Here is a 15577-nt window from a genome sequence, read left to right as displayed (position 1 = left end):
GCCTGTAGTTATCTTGAGGGTGGAGGATGGAGAGACAGCAGGATTTGGGGGTTTGAACATTTTCAGTTGGGGATGCTTGTCCCTCATCCAGCTGGGTGCTCAAGGAGGCCACAGATTATGCTGAAATTCAGAGGAAAAGGCAGGGTTGGGAATGTGTACCTCCAAGTCAGAAGCTGTTGGCCCTGTCTCCTCCGACTTGGGTGAAGGAGAGAGAAGAATTTATGGGAAACCTTCAACGCATCAGATGTTAGCCTGTGTGCCTGGACACCAGTCATTTCAGCTAAACCTCTCAGTGTTGATTGACTTTTCTGTATTGTTATCGTTCTCATTTCCAAATTCAGACGTTGAAAAATAATCACACGTATAGTACACGGAGCCAGTTTCGAATTCAGGTGCCCCGGCTCCAGATTCAGGATTCTTAAACCATGAAGCCTCCTGACTTGACATATTCCCAGCAGAAAAGGGAACCAGTGGACTACACAACGTAAACATGTGTAAACATGGACACAGTCTAACACATCTGTTTCAACTGTAGAGATACACTCGTGTAAAAATTAAATACATGAAACATCACTCTATTTCTGCACCAGGTAAGATTATGTGCACATTAGGACGATATTCCTCTTACTCACTGTCACCACCTTCAGAGGAGAGGAAATGACAGACATGCTGGGGTGATAGGAAATTCTGAATTTTACCCCTTGCCATTGGCACATCTTCTTATCCCTCGTGTGTCTAGGTGTCTCGTGGATGTTCTGCGCTGTTGGTTTCCCGCTCCTGTGTTACAGGGTACCAACCAGGAGCTGTGTCCATGACTCAATAATTCAATCATGTTTTCTCTCTGAAGGCAACTGATCGAGAGGGTGACCCGATAATGTATGCCATTGAGAATGGAGACCCTCAACGAGTTTTTAATCTTTCAGAAACGTAAGTTACAAATGATCTCAGCATTGATTTTATTTATTCCTGGTAGCAGGGGAACAGACTTCTAATCAGAGGCTTTCAGCTGTTTGTAGTTTTATTTTACTTTTTTATTTTTCTCTAACAATGCTAATGAGATCTGGGGGCGGGGGATAATTCTGAATTCAGAAATCTTACCCAGGAGACTATTTATTTTAAACATTTTTACTAGGTAAAATCCACTGAGGTGGAAACACTTTATTTGTAGACTGGGATTAATTAGATCCCTTTAAAGTTGCCAGGTACTCATAATAACAAAGGCCTTTCTGCTAAGAGTAATGTGGCGCTAAATTGTTCATTCAAAGAGAGTTTTGTAAGACAAAGCATAATTCAGACATATTTAAAGTACCAACAAAGTCTACCATTTGGCTTTTGAGTCGTGTAGGTGTATTCTGAAAAAACTTAGCACACAAGCATCTCCTGTCCCTGCCCAGCCTTTGGGGGTCTCTATCACTGTGGCTCCACTCCCCTCCCAGGGTGGCAGAGAAAAAAGCAGTCACCCCCAGGAGGAAGGCAGGAGCCCCTGAAAGAGGCGCTGAGGTTTCAGAGGGGTCACTGGCTTCCCTTCTGTAAGAGCCATGTACCAGTGCCGCGGTCACCTGTGGCTGGTCCTATGTCTCGGACTCTGACTCTGAGCAGCCACAAGTGGCTCTCCTCCCTAAAAGAATGGAAAACTCAACGTGGACCATGATTATAACGTGAGAATTTTCACAAAGGAATCAGACACTGCTTTCGTCTCGGGAACATGTGTGCATGATGTCAATTCCAGGGAACCATAGATGGTCGCTGGTCTTGGGAGGAACACCTGTAATTTCACATTGACTAGGTTGTTCCAACCATGAGTTAGTTTTCCTGGAAACAGTATTGCTCAGACTTTTTGATTTCACAAATGAATAAACTTCCATTTAAAAAAATGGAAAGGTCGGGGGATCTGGGTGGCTCTATGGTTGAGCATCTGCCTGTGGCTCGGGTCGTGATCCCGGGATCCTGGGATCGAGTCCCAAATTGGGCTTCCCACAGAGAGCCTGCTTCTCCCTCTGCCTGTGTCTCTCCCTCTCTTTGTGTCTCTAATGAATAAATAGAATCTTTAAAAAAAAATGGAAAGGCTTAACTATTCAGAATTTTCTCCTATAGATAAATACAAATCTAAGTTAGCTATGATTTATAATCATCCTGAAAGAAATAAAATTTTTTAAAGGGACACTTTAACAGCAATCATGACTGCATGGTACTGGTATAAGAGTATAAGAGTATATTATAGATCACCATGATAAAGGTAAGAGTCCAGAAATAACCAGATTATAACATTTGTGGTCAATCAACCCCCCCCCCAAAAAAAAAAAAACAGCCAAGACAATCCAACCAGGAAAGAATAACCTTTACAGTAAATGAAATTTGGGGCTGTGTACAAAGGAATGAAGTTGGATCTTTGCCTCACAGCATTAGCAAAAATTAAAGTGGATCATAGACCAGAGATCAGAGTATGTAACTTCTAAGATAAAATACAGAAGTAAATCTTCAAGATGGGAACTAAGCAGTGCTTTCCTAGATATGACACAAAAGCCCAGAAGACGGGTAAGTTGGGCCTCATTCAAAATTTGGAAAATATATGCTTCAATGGACAGTATCAAATAAGTGAAGACCACCCCAGCCTGAGAGAACATACGCTTAAATTATGTAGATGATAAAGGACCTACAAATATCTAGAATTTGCAAAGAACCATTACAACACCAAAGTAAACAGAGAAATAATCCAAATAAAAAATGGACAGGAATTTGAATGGACATTTCTCCAAAGACGCGATATACGTGGCCAATAGCATTTGGAGATGCACTTGTGATCACGAGCCATCTGGGAAAATGCAAATGAAAATCATGAGATGCTGCTTCTCACCTACTTAGAATGTCTGTAATGAAAAAGGAAGGGAAAAAAAAAGAATCATGGGTGAGATATCAGTCTTCATCTATTTCTGAAGGGAAGTAAGGTCAGTGTGTTCTTTGGAGAACAATATGTGATTTCTTCTAACTGTGAGATGGAGAGTTACCCTATAACCTGGTAATTCTATCTGTATCTACTCAAGAAATGAAAACATACATCCCCAGAAAGAGTTGTACAAGAGTGTACACAGTGGAATTATTTGCAACATATGGAAACAATTCCACATCCATCTATAGACGTGGTGGATCAACAGAATGTTGGCCCATACAATGGAGAACCTTGTCAATAAAGGAGAACATCGTCACCAACACCTGTCAGAACACGGATGGACCTTGCAAACATTATGCTGAGTGGAAAGTCATTCACATAGGACCACACACGGTATGATTCCGTTTGTGCGAAACATCCAGAACAGGCAAATCTATAGCGACAAAGGAAGTAGATGAGTGGTCACCTGGGGTTAGGGAGTGGGAGCGAACAGGGAGTGACTGCCACTGGGTGATGCTAAGAGTGATGAACATATTCCAGAACTTATTGTGGTAACATTCGACAACTCCACGAATATACCAAAAGTCATTGAATGGCACCCTCCAAATGGCTGAGTTTGATCCTATGTGACTTATATGTCAATAAAGTTGTGTTTGAAAAAGACAGCAGTGAACCTCTCCCCTGCCAGAGCAAGCAGGAGGCCCAACCCTATGCTCTATTAAGGATTTCCATTCCTGTCTATCTGCTTTTCCCCCGAGTCTGAACAATTTTCGAAGGCTGGCTGTGAAATCTGATGAGCCACTAATTTTACCAAAGAAATTCTCCCCTCGTGTTGCTACCCTAGCAAGGATTTCTCTCCTTTTTTCTCTCATCTCTGTTTTTGAAACCAAAGAAACACCTAAGTAGGTTATAGAGATTCTTTAAGGTATAAAAGATGTCAACCCGGCATCCCTGTTGTCTACACTGACCCCGGTTCCTAACACTACAGCTCCTTCATCAACTCACAGACACTTAAGGCCAATCTCCTTAAGTGTGAAATGCTTCTGGGACAGCTAGAGCAGGACACGTCCTTGTGACCTTCTCAGGGTCTCTTTCAATGATCATCCTTGGTTTGGGGTCCCAGACAGCGGGTCCAGTGCTTTCTATCCTATGGTCAGTTTACTTCAGCCACTTCATTGCTGTTGCTGTTGTTATATATTTGCAGGCTACCCTAGACCATGACCAATGTATTTCCACACATTTGAAAAATGTGGGAAAAATTGAAATTTTAATCCCTTCCCTCTCGAAACTTCTGGGCTACCTGTGCACTTTTGCACCACTGCTTCTATGTAAGTTTTAAGAATTTGAATACTTCAGGTACCCTTTTAGAGAATAATAGAAAGGAAAGAATGGTCTACCTTAGCAGACACTATAATCTATACACATAATGTTTCTGGTTACGCTTTCCTTCTCAAAACAACAACAAAAAAAGTACATGTTCATTGTTCACTTTAAATACTATATTACTTTATGCTATGATACAAATTTTAGCACTAATCATCATAATCCTACCATTAGTCTACCTCGTTCTGTTGAAATAAAAATAGGCCAAATGTTTTCATAAACCCTTAAAACAATCAGTAGTAATAAATAATCATTTCAATGATAGTATGTATTTACGAGATGCTGGATTTTTATCTAATATTAGTGTATTGGATTAGTCACATTGCCACGAAAGAAACTCACTCTTTCAAGAAAAGGATTTGTTCCTACAAATGAGTCATTCCTCACCACGTGTTAAATGACCAGATCTATGAGGTTCTGTAACGCATTCTATTATTTTAATAACTTTTCATAGTATCTTTGTTGAGAGTTGCATGTGACCCAGCAACTATTTATTAATCAAACATTCACAGATAAGTAAGCATTTGAACAAGATATAAAGAACACTTCATTTCTAGTGTGATGGCCAAATATCTACATCAGTTATAGCAGGAAGGTGAGGACTTTGTGTAGATGGAATCGTGTATAACACGGAGAGGCAAAAACGCTAAGCAGAAGAAACCTCCAAGTTCTATCTGGCCTTTGTTAGAATTTTAGGGGAAAAGCTTTCTTTTTATCTTCACTGACATTTTATTTTTTTTTCCCTACATGACTAAATTCATTTTGACACCAATTTTAAAGCTTATTATCTGTTACACGTCAGTGTGAACTTTGCAACTACATTGAAGATTATGTAACATTGAAGAAAAGGATATGCACTTGCTTTTCTGTCTCCCCTTCTCTCAAAATACACATCTGAATGGAAGCACTTCCTCATGTCCTTCGCTGGCTCATGGTAGCTCCTGCCACCACCGTCTGCTTTTCTGAATTCAGCCCAACTCCGGCCTCTTCTGTGGGGGCCTATGTTTGCTCCCTGCCAATCACTGTTTCACACCAAACACCACATCACACATCTTCAAGGACACTCCAGCCTCTAAATATCATCATGAGGCCTGTAATGTGATGCCCACCGGCAGCACAGGAAATCTCTCAAAGACTCAAGACACTTGTAAGGATAAATGATATTAAATCACAGCCGGTGGAATATATTGCAAATGTTTAAAGGAGGCCTCGGATACAGAACGTGAGAGCTGTGGGGTAATTTCTGTCAGCCCACAATGTTGCTGCCCCAATATTTCCTAATCCATCATGCAATTTGGGAAAAAAAAAAATGACTGCTTGGAGCATCAGATTTTAAGTGCCAGCAGACTGGTTTATGTGGAAGGAGATCCCCCTGTACCATGTTTTAGTTACATGGCCTCAACAACTTCTGAACACCCATTTTTAGGGTTAGGCAAAGCACCCCATTGTCTACAAAAGCTTGATTTTGTTCAGCACAGTACTTTTCAGAAAGATAGCCTTCAGGTTTGGTGAGGGAATTCCATGTAATCCAATTAATATGATTGAAGTGAAAGTCACGTAGCGTAACATTAACAATTTCACAGTGAACAACTCGGTGGTACTGAGCAGGCCCGCTGGGTTGTACAACTACCACTATATCTAGTTCCAGAGTATCTTTATCCCTCCAAAGGGAGACCTGACCCAATAAGCAGCTGCTCCCCAGTCACCTCTCCTCTCAGCCCTGGCAACCACCAATTTAGGTTCTGTGTCTGTGGGTTGACCAGTTGGCCATTTTTCATATAAATGGAAGAATGTAACATGGAGCCTTTCGTGTCAGACATTTTTCACTTAGCCTAATGTTTGGAAGTTCAGCCATGTTGAGCAAATCTCAATACTTCATTCCTGTTGATGCGTGCCTACTATCATGTTGTTTGCATGATACAATCTGTTTCTCCATTCATACATTGATGGACATTTGGGCTGTTTTCCGGTGCCTTGGCTCCTGTGACTACTGCGGCCGTGAACACATATGTGCATGTATTCAAGATTCTGTTTTCCATTCTTTCATGTATATTTGCATAATTGGGATTCCTGGGTCATATTGTCATTTTATGTTTACTTTTTGAGGAACTGCCAGGCTCTTTTCCACAGAGATTGGACCACTTTCTGTTTCCATCAGCCATGTACACAGGTTCCAGTTCTGTATAACCTTGTCAATGTGGTTTTTTCCCATGTGTTGTCTTTTGTTAATTATTTCCATTCTAGTAGATGTAAAATGGTATTTATTGTAGCTTTGATTTTTATTTCTGTGACTACTAATGGCATTGAGTAATATTTTCTTGGACTTGTTTGTCATGTATTTATCTTCTTCGGAGAAATATCTGTTCAAGTCCTTTGACTAAGTTTTAATTGGGTCATTTGTATTTTTGTTATTGGGTTTTAAGAGTCCCTGACACATTTGGGGAGCCAGTCTCTTATCAGATATATGATTTGCAAATAGTTTCTCCCATTTTCTAGGGTTTTTTTCAACTTTGTTTATGATGCCAAAAATTCTTGATGTTGGTGAAATCTAGTATACCTATTTTTTTTTTATTTTGCTGCTCATGCTTTTAGTGTCATATTTAAGAATCCGTTGTCAAATCCAAGATCATGAAGATTTATCCTCAAGTTTTTTGCCTAAGAGTCTCATGGTCTCCGTACTTAGGTTTAGATGGTTGATCTATTTTGAATTAATTTCTGTAGATGGTGTAGTCAAACAGCCCAATTTCATTCTTTCGCATGTACATCTCCAGTTGCCCCTGCCCCATTTGTTGAAGAGAAAATTCTTTCCCAATTGAATGATCTCAGCATCCATGTTTAAAACCAATTGGCCACAGATATATAGATTTATCTCTGGATTTTCAATTTTATTCCATTCCCGAGGATACATGGGTGCTTTTATATGCCCTGATTTCCCAAGAAACTTTCTGCCCATCTTTTCCTTCCAGGCTTCCAGTGCACTAGGGTACACCTCAGCTGTAATCTTTCGCCTCAGGTGACTACAGGTTATTTCATGCCTTCCAGTGAGTTCCAGGGAAAACAAAAACAAAAACAAAAACAAAACAAAAAAAAAAAAAACTGCTTCCCTGCATCCAGTGAGTTCTGAGTTAGGCAAAAATAAAGACAAGCAGCATGCATTATTCCTCCAGACCAGCAAACAGAATTATTTATGAATAAGGATAGTTCTGCTCCCACTAGAAATGGGGACCAGAGTGTCACCCTGGGAAGGCTGACTGCCGTATTCAAGACCACTGATGTGACTCCTGTGAGATACATTTTCAATCATGTAAGATATAAGGAACACTATTGTTGATGTTTTAAAGAAACTATTCTTATGTATTTTTATTATGTGAACTTACAAGAATTCCTGCATTCCTAAAGCCTGCCCAGGGTGTCCTGCTCTATAGCTTCCAGCCGGCTGGTAGTTATTTCAGAAATTTCACCTTTGCTAGTTATTTCAGAAATTTCAGGAAAGTGTGCTTGTGTGTACCCATCCACTAGTCTATAAAACCCACAAAATATGACCTATTCTTTCTCTCCTTTTCCATCTCCCAAATATCCTGTCCAACTGCCTATTGTTCTGGGACACAAGGCACACACCATCTCAAGAGAAGGGATATCTCCATAATAATCACCTGACCATTAAAAACTAGCTGTTTATGTATAATATGGGAATACTGTATAAAGTTCTAGAGATTTTCTAGTTTAATGTATGGAATAGAATATTGATGTTTGAACCTTAAACTAAGGGGAGAAAATGGAAAGCAGTAACTCAGTTTTCTTTTTTCTTTCATTGTACTATGGCTAGGTTTTCAGGTTTCCTTCCTTTTCTCTTTTTTTTTGCTTTTCTTTTTTAACAAGATGTTATTTGTTTGAGAGAGAGTGAGAGCCAGAGAGATCACAGAGGGAGAGGGAGATGGAGAAGCAGACTTGCCACTGAGCAGGGAGTCCAAACTGGGGCTTGATCCCAGGACCCTGGATCATGACCTGAGCCGAAGGGAGACGCTTTACCGACTGAACCACCCTGGTGCCCTTCTTCCTTTTCTTAAATAGCTTGTGAATACATCTCAGAAGCAATAAATGTCTTAGTTTTCTCTTGAAGTCATTTTACATTGAGATTATCAGAACCACCTGCAGTGTGGGAAGTTACTCCAAAAGCCATTGTTATGAACTACTATGGGGCTTGATTTTCAGTTATTTTGACAAAGCATTTAAAAACTGTTCAAGTAGTGGACTTAGTTTTCATAGTTATACCACATGTTTAGAGCTTTTCAAAGTCCATCTGATCAACAATAACACAATAAAACTGTAACTCTGACTTTGATTCATTGGTGTTGACTCTCTTTACCCAACTACCATGTGTGATATGAATGGCTTAAATTCCACTATAACAATAAAACACTTGGATTAAAATGTGAAAGCCTTCTATCACTCAGAAATAGATAGGTTTTATGATTGAATAAATATTTTCGTGTTTTATTATATTAATATAACCTGTCCTCTACAATAGATGCTTGTTAGGACTTTATTAAAATGTCAAGTACAGCATCAGATTGTAGTATCTAAGACATAAATGTGGAACTTGCTTTAAAGAACATTGTAAGTGACCAAACCGCTATAAAACAAATTACATTGCAGAATAAAGTCTTAAATATTTGGAGGCATTTTTTAATTTGTTTTTATTTATTTTTAATTTTTTTTATTTATTTATGATAGTCACAGAGAGAGAGAGAGAGAGAGAGAGAGAGGCAGAGACACATGCAGAGGGAGAAGCAGGCTCCAAGCACCGGGAGCCCGACGTGGGCTTCGATCCCGGGTCTCCAGGATCGCGCCCTGGGCCAAAGGCAGGCGCCAAACCGCTGCGCCACCCAGGGATCCCGAGGCATTTGTTTTAAACAACGAAAGGGCAAGAAGTAGTATTAAAATATTCTAATTATGAGAATTTGTCCAAAGGCTATTCATCTCCCATTATACATAATAAAATTAAGCAGCATCTAAATTTCAAAGGAACAACTAAACTCTAAAATTGTTGGTGTATCTGACAAAAAAATTTGCTTTTATAAATCCTAAAATGAGTGAAGGCTCATAAAATTACATTTTCTTAAGAAGAATGTAAACTCTGCAGTCTGATTCCTCTCTGGAAAAAAACGTATTTAGAAATGATCATTATAGAGAATAAAAACAAATATTACAAAAAGAACCCCAATACCTATGAAAGTTGTAGTATTCCACTGCATATTTTCTGATTGTCTACAGTGAGCCTCAATTGTTTCAAAATGAGAAAAGAAGGATGAGATAGATGTTAATTGTTAGTGTTTGTCAAAGGTGGAATTCAGATGTTTGCATTTCCAGTAATGGACACATAAGTGGCCATGGATGGGAATGTTGATATTTATGAGTTTGAGTTCTAAGAAACCATTCCTTGATTCAAAGGAATATGAAACAGCTAAAGATTAAGAGTCTTTTACCTTTGAAATAATCATAAACAAGATAGATATCTTTCTTCCCGGAATGAATCAAGCACTGTTTTATTTTTCTCTTGGAGTCTGGAGAATCAGCTGGGTTATCTCCTTCAGTTTGGCAGTTTTTCATTGTTGCTAAGAAGCTCAACAGCCTTAAAAGCTTTTTTTTTTTTTTTTTTTTTTCAATTTTCCACATGAATCCTAGATTCCTGCATCTTAAATATTCAGGCGACATTTGCCGACAGGGAAGAACCCGTGGAAAGTAGTTCCCAATGGGAGGAAGACTCCCTGTGACTTAGGATCTTTGTGTGTCTCATCTGTTTGTTTGTTTTCTTTGTTACTAGTACTGGGATTCTAACCTTAGGGAAAGCCCTGGACAGGGAAAGCACCGATCGCTACATCCTGATCGTCACTGCTTCGGATGGCAGGCCCGATGGGGTGAGTACCAGCCTGGGGACAGGTGGCAAGAACGGTGTGGGAGCAAGAGAGCCTGTAGCCTGATGCATCACAATGCATCACGATCCTGAGTCTGGGAAGTCATCTCTTTGCACCCGGAGCAGCTCCTTAATACTTGGAGAAGTGCTCTTGTCTCTAATGGGCTCTTTTAAGAGTGGGACCCATGCTCTGAACCTGTCACAGTGTTGGAACTTCTCACCTTGACAGAGTATGTACCTGCCATTGGCATTCTTACCCAACTTAAGGGGGAAAAAATGAAATCTAATGGTCTAAAACGCATTCCATGGTGGTCATCATGAGCATGGCACTCAGAAATGTGTCCTGGCAGTTTTCCTCTGTTTGGAATCTGCTCCCTTTAATGTCATTTTTTTGAGGGGGTTGGAAGAGGGGTGTGGATACATGTCTTGAAGCTCTTAGAAAGCCACGTTGATGGATTCTGCACGTTGTTTGTAAGCAGCATTCAGGATCCTGACTAATCCTTGCTGATTGGAGTGGTTTAAATGGGCCCATCATACCAAAGAGGATAAGTTTTGTTTTCTCTGCACCTAAAAATCGCTTTTAAGAATAAATCAACTGTTTGGTCATTCTGGAGTGTTTTAAAATCATTGAACTGTATTCTTTAAACCAACTTGCTTACAACCACTACTGTTCTAATTTTTTTAACATTATGATATATCAATTGTTGGTAACAGGTCCTTAGACTGTTTTGGTTTTGGGTTTTTGTGTCTTGTATGACACAAAGTAATTTTTTCTTTAGTCACATGCTTATAGACCAACCCACTGTCCTCTGGAAGTAGTTTCAAATTCACTTCAGGAGCATAGGCAAGGCTCACTCAATTAAAAGAGCAACATGGCTCCGCTTGACTTAAGATGACCTGTTTGATCTCTATGATAGATTTACTGGGGGCATATCTTTGAGAAGTATTGCTCAGAAAATCTTATCATGATAAAAACATATAAGCTTGCTACCTGTACAGTTTTATTACTTTAATTAAAAGTTAGAAAAAGGGATCCCTGGGTGGCGCAGCGGTTTGGCGCCTGCCTTTGGCCCAGGGCGCGATCCTGGAGCCCCGGGATCGAGTCCCACGTCGGGCTCCCGGCATGGAGCCTGCTTCTCCCTCTGCCTGTGTCTCTGCCTCTCTCTCTCTCTCTCTGTGACTATCATAAATAAATAAAGAAAAAAAAATATTTAAAAAAAAAAAAAAAAAAAAAAGTTAGAAAAATACATAAAGATGATTAATTAAACTTGATGATCTGCCCATAATAAGCCATTTGGCATTGCTCAAACATTAGGTAAAACAGTTAGTTACATGTAGAAAATAAAATATGCAGAAAAATCTGGGTCACTAGTGGGGCTACTAGAAGGTACTTAGATTTATGAAGAAAAATAAAACCAAGATCGATTTTATATATGCATCATTCCTGATTAGGAGTATGCCTGTGTTACATATATATAAAGAAGTTGGTGTGAGTCTCAAGAAGAAAATAAGAGAAGAATTTGACACATGGAAGATTAACTGGCAACTTGCCTAGGAGAAAATGAGGAGGGTCCTGGGGAGCCATTATTTAGTATGGAGGAAGAGGTATTATTAGAAAAGGAAAAGAAATGAGTAGCACTCAGGTCAGTCATTAGGATAGAAAAAAATCATTAAGATTAAAAAAGAAAGAAAGAAAGAAAACAGGGCAACCCCAGTGGCCTAGTGGTTTGGCACCTGCCTTCGGCCCAGGGCATGATCCTGGAGTCCTGGGATCGAGTCCCACATCCGGCTCCCTGCATGGAGCCTGCTTCTCCCTCTGCCTGTGTCTCTGCCTCTCTCTCTCTCTCTCTCTCTCTCTCTCTCTGTCATGAATAAATAAATAAAATCTTAAAAAAAAAAAAAGGAAACCTAATACGCAGCTTTGGAAGATGTCACATTACAAATCAGAGATTAATGGCAGTGATATTAGCTAAGACCTTTAAACCTGCCCTTAACAATAATTTCTTAGGCAAGAGAACAGAAGGGAAAAATAGAGTATATTAAGATATCCAGCATAGTCTCAATCTACTAATTATGGGTTTACCACATCAAAAATTGAGACTAAATTCTGGGTTAATTTCTTCTAGAGCATTTTTTTTTCCCCAGTTACTTTCTTGGTAATTTCAGGCCCCTTGGCCAAGTCACTTAGCATTTCTGGTCCCACCACTACTCAGGTGTTTACAATCTTATGATCAGTAAGGTCTCATTCAGCTTTAAAATTCTGACCCTCTCACATAAATATGTTTTATATTTTTATTTTTTTTAAGATTTTATTTATTTATTCATGAGAGACGTAGAAAAAGGCGGAGACACAGGCAGAGGGAGAAGCAGGCTCCATGCAGGGAGCCCGATGTGGGACTCGATCCCACCACCTAGGATCACACCCTGAGCCAAAGGCAGACGCTCAATCACTGAGCCACCCAGGTGTCCCCATAAATATGTTTCATTTTCTAAAGTTTGTATAGAGAATATCAGTAGAGAAAGGGATGTTTAGATTTCAAATAAAAGCCTCTTCAGCTAATTCCATTATTTACATAATTTTAGGGATGGGCTTCCATGTTCTGAAGGAGAAAATGATAATACAATCAGTACAGTGTCATGTTGTGATGTGCTTTTCTTATCTACACGTTTAATCTTATGTCCTTTGTAGTATTATGGAAAATTAACCTTTTAATCTTAATGATCGTGGTTTTCAAGAAAGGTACTTACGGAGCACAGATCCCAGGTGGAGGTATTTTTCTTAAATCAAAATTATTATCAGCAATTTGTGTGAAACAACTTGGGAAGATATGATTTGATAATTTCATCATGGAAACACCACCTCTCCCACCCTTCCCCACACTGTGTTTTTAGGGGAGAAGAACACTAACATTTATTGCTCATTGCTAATGTTTTGTAGACGGAGTTGATGACATTTTACTTGATGCTCTTGGGTTTTTTTCCTTTTTCTAAATCAATTTTGTCAATAGTAGCAAGAAAAAGCTAAACAAGTTAAATATCTCATTATTATAAATAATGAGATTTCTTTGTCTACCATGAATACAGAAAAACTCATACTCTTTATATTTTCATAGCTATTTACATTTACTTGAAATTCCTTGCAAATCAATATAGTCGAAAACTCCCTAAGAAAACTTCTACCATGTTTTATTCCAATATTTTCACATTTTAGCTGAAATGACTTTGAAACTTTTATATAGTACTTGCTTTTGTAAGCACCTACATTTCACCTTATTTATAATAATAGCTCCCAAATGCGTTTTTGAAGGAATACACACACAACGTCTTTTCGGAGGCTTCTTTGTAACATTATTTACTTCTAATCTAAACTAAGTCTAACCAATCTGAACTAAAAATACAATTTACTGGAAAATTTTCATGGAAAATGTGGGCAAACTTTATTATGTTCGTGGATATAGTTTGATCAACAGGGAGGAAAAAAATTCCCTTGACCCTTTAATGTCCCTCACTGGTTCTAAAAATTAAAAGTGACAACGAGAGATTAAGAGGGGAAAGGACACAAATTTATTTAAGTTTTACAGGATGTGGGAGCCCCCATAAGTAAGTGAAGACCCAAAGAATTGGTGAAACCTGCTTGCTCTAATAGGAGGTTAAATGAAGAGAGGCGGGTGTGGAAAAGCAGCTAAGCTCTGTCGGGAAGCTAAAGGGAGGTGTGAATTATTTGGACAAGGTCTGCTTGTATAGAATTCTCTCCGTCTCAGCTTCTTGCTCTTGTTGATAATAAAAATGTTACCTTCCTTCTGATGCAGGGAGTACATCTTTCCGTGGGAATTTAATATCCTGCTTTTAAGAAAAAGAAGGAAGGACTGAGTGTTTTTCCTGCATTTGCTGTTTTTCAAGTGCCTTTAACTCAAAAGGGTCAATATACCAAAGAGGCATATTTTGGGGTGTTGTTTTCTGAACTCCTTCATCAATCACTGGTAGCAAGAGCCTTTAGGAAGATGGCTGGAGGTAAGAGGAAACCAAGCAGCAGGAGCTTAACTGAAGCATGATTTATTGGTCTCAAATATAAGGAAACATAGAGGTGGACAGGAAAGGGCTCATGTACAGGACTTCGACAACTCATCAGGGATGCCCACTGTCTCTTTCCTGCTCTGCCATTTTGTTTTCATCTTCATGGTTACCTAATGGGTTTCTGATGACTAATGCCACTCTAGGCATCTATTCTCCATTGCCAAGAGCAGAGGGCAAAGAAGAATCCCAGGAGAGTCCACCCTCTTTTCTACCTGGAACTCGAGCTTTTTCAGAGACCACACTTGGCATCATGCTTCTTATTTTTTATTATCTACACCAGGCTGAAAGATTACTAACCTAGTAAGTAGGGCTTATGGATTGTGGTTGTCAGTAAACCAGTAGCACAGCAAAATATATGCATATGCAAATCACAGTGAAAGATGTAAATATGCAGAGGGTGCTCATGGTTTTCTCTCTCTCTTTTTTTTTTTTTTAAGAAATTTATCAGTTGTCATTTCCCAATGGGCAAACATTCCAACTCAAAATGCAAAGATGTTCTGTAGTGTGAATATTTCTGAACAGATTCCATGAGTTCAGCAATATTGTTTTCCTTCTTGAAATAGATGATGACTTGATTATATCACGGTTTTTGCTCCTGTAAAATTTTCTAGAATTCCTAACTTGACTTACTCCATTATGGCTTTTATAGTGAATATCGAGGGTGTTTTATAATTTCAAATTGTCAGTAGTCTTAGCATCTATGCTTGGCTCTTTAACTAGCATTATTCTCTGAATGTCTTCTAAACATGATAGTATAAATAAGCATTTAGAATCTGGAAGTTGAACATTTAACTATTTAGTCAAACTATAGGAAACATTTGGTGAAAGAAGAATTGTGTGGGAAATGCAAATAACTGAATTTCAATATAGACCATGTAATAAAATTTTAGAAGAGAATAATTATATTGGTAGTTTTTGAAAAAACAAAACTGCAGTGGGTTTATTTGGGTGTATACTCATAAAAAAAAATGCCCGTGTAATTTTAAAAGAGAATGAGGTACTTGTTCATTCTCTTCAAACACCATAGATTTATGTTTCTTATTTTTTGAGGGGGGATTAAAATACTGACATTTTAGTGTTTTTTGAAGTAAATCTTCCAGAAGTTTTTTTTTTTAATTGTGACATAATCTATGATGTTCTACTAGCTCTGTTATGTTTATATTACATAAAATAAATTATATTTTATGACATATTATTGCAATATATTTTTTTATAAAGGATATACTCTCCTCACACTGCACTCAAATATACATGGAGTTAGAAGCTTATCTTTTTTTTATACCTAATCTAATCTTCCTGAGTGCACTCTACTGCCTAGA

At 38.6% G+C, this 15577-nt stretch overlaps 1 protein-coding gene across 16 annotated transcripts in view; it reads left to right on the top strand.

Moving 5' to 3' along the window:
* The window catches only part of PCDH15 (protocadherin related 15), a 739593-nt gene that overhangs the window by 478129 nt on the left and 245887 nt on the right, over positions 1-15577 (top strand). For 15 of the 16 annotated variants that reach the window (XM_055322636.1, XM_055322635.1, XM_055322634.1 and 12 more), the window contains 2 exons: positions 848-927; positions 10095-10188. In XM_055322636.1, coding sequence (XP_055178611.1) covers positions 848-927; positions 10095-10188 — 174 coding nt within the window. The remainder of the gene's footprint in view (positions 1-847; positions 928-10094; positions 10189-15577) is intronic. The other variant, XM_055322630.1, reaches the window with a different exon arrangement.

This window comes from Nyctereutes procyonoides, unplaced genomic scaffold (genome assembly GCF_905146905.1).
Source record: "Nyctereutes procyonoides isolate TBG_1078 unplaced genomic scaffold, NYPRO_anot_genome, whole genome shotgun sequence".
NCBI classification, from domain to species: domain Eukaryota; kingdom Metazoa; phylum Chordata; class Mammalia; order Carnivora; family Canidae; genus Nyctereutes; species Nyctereutes procyonoides.
The sequence above is the reverse complement of the archived record's forward strand: the minus strand, read 5'-3'. Positions and strand labels throughout refer to the sequence as shown.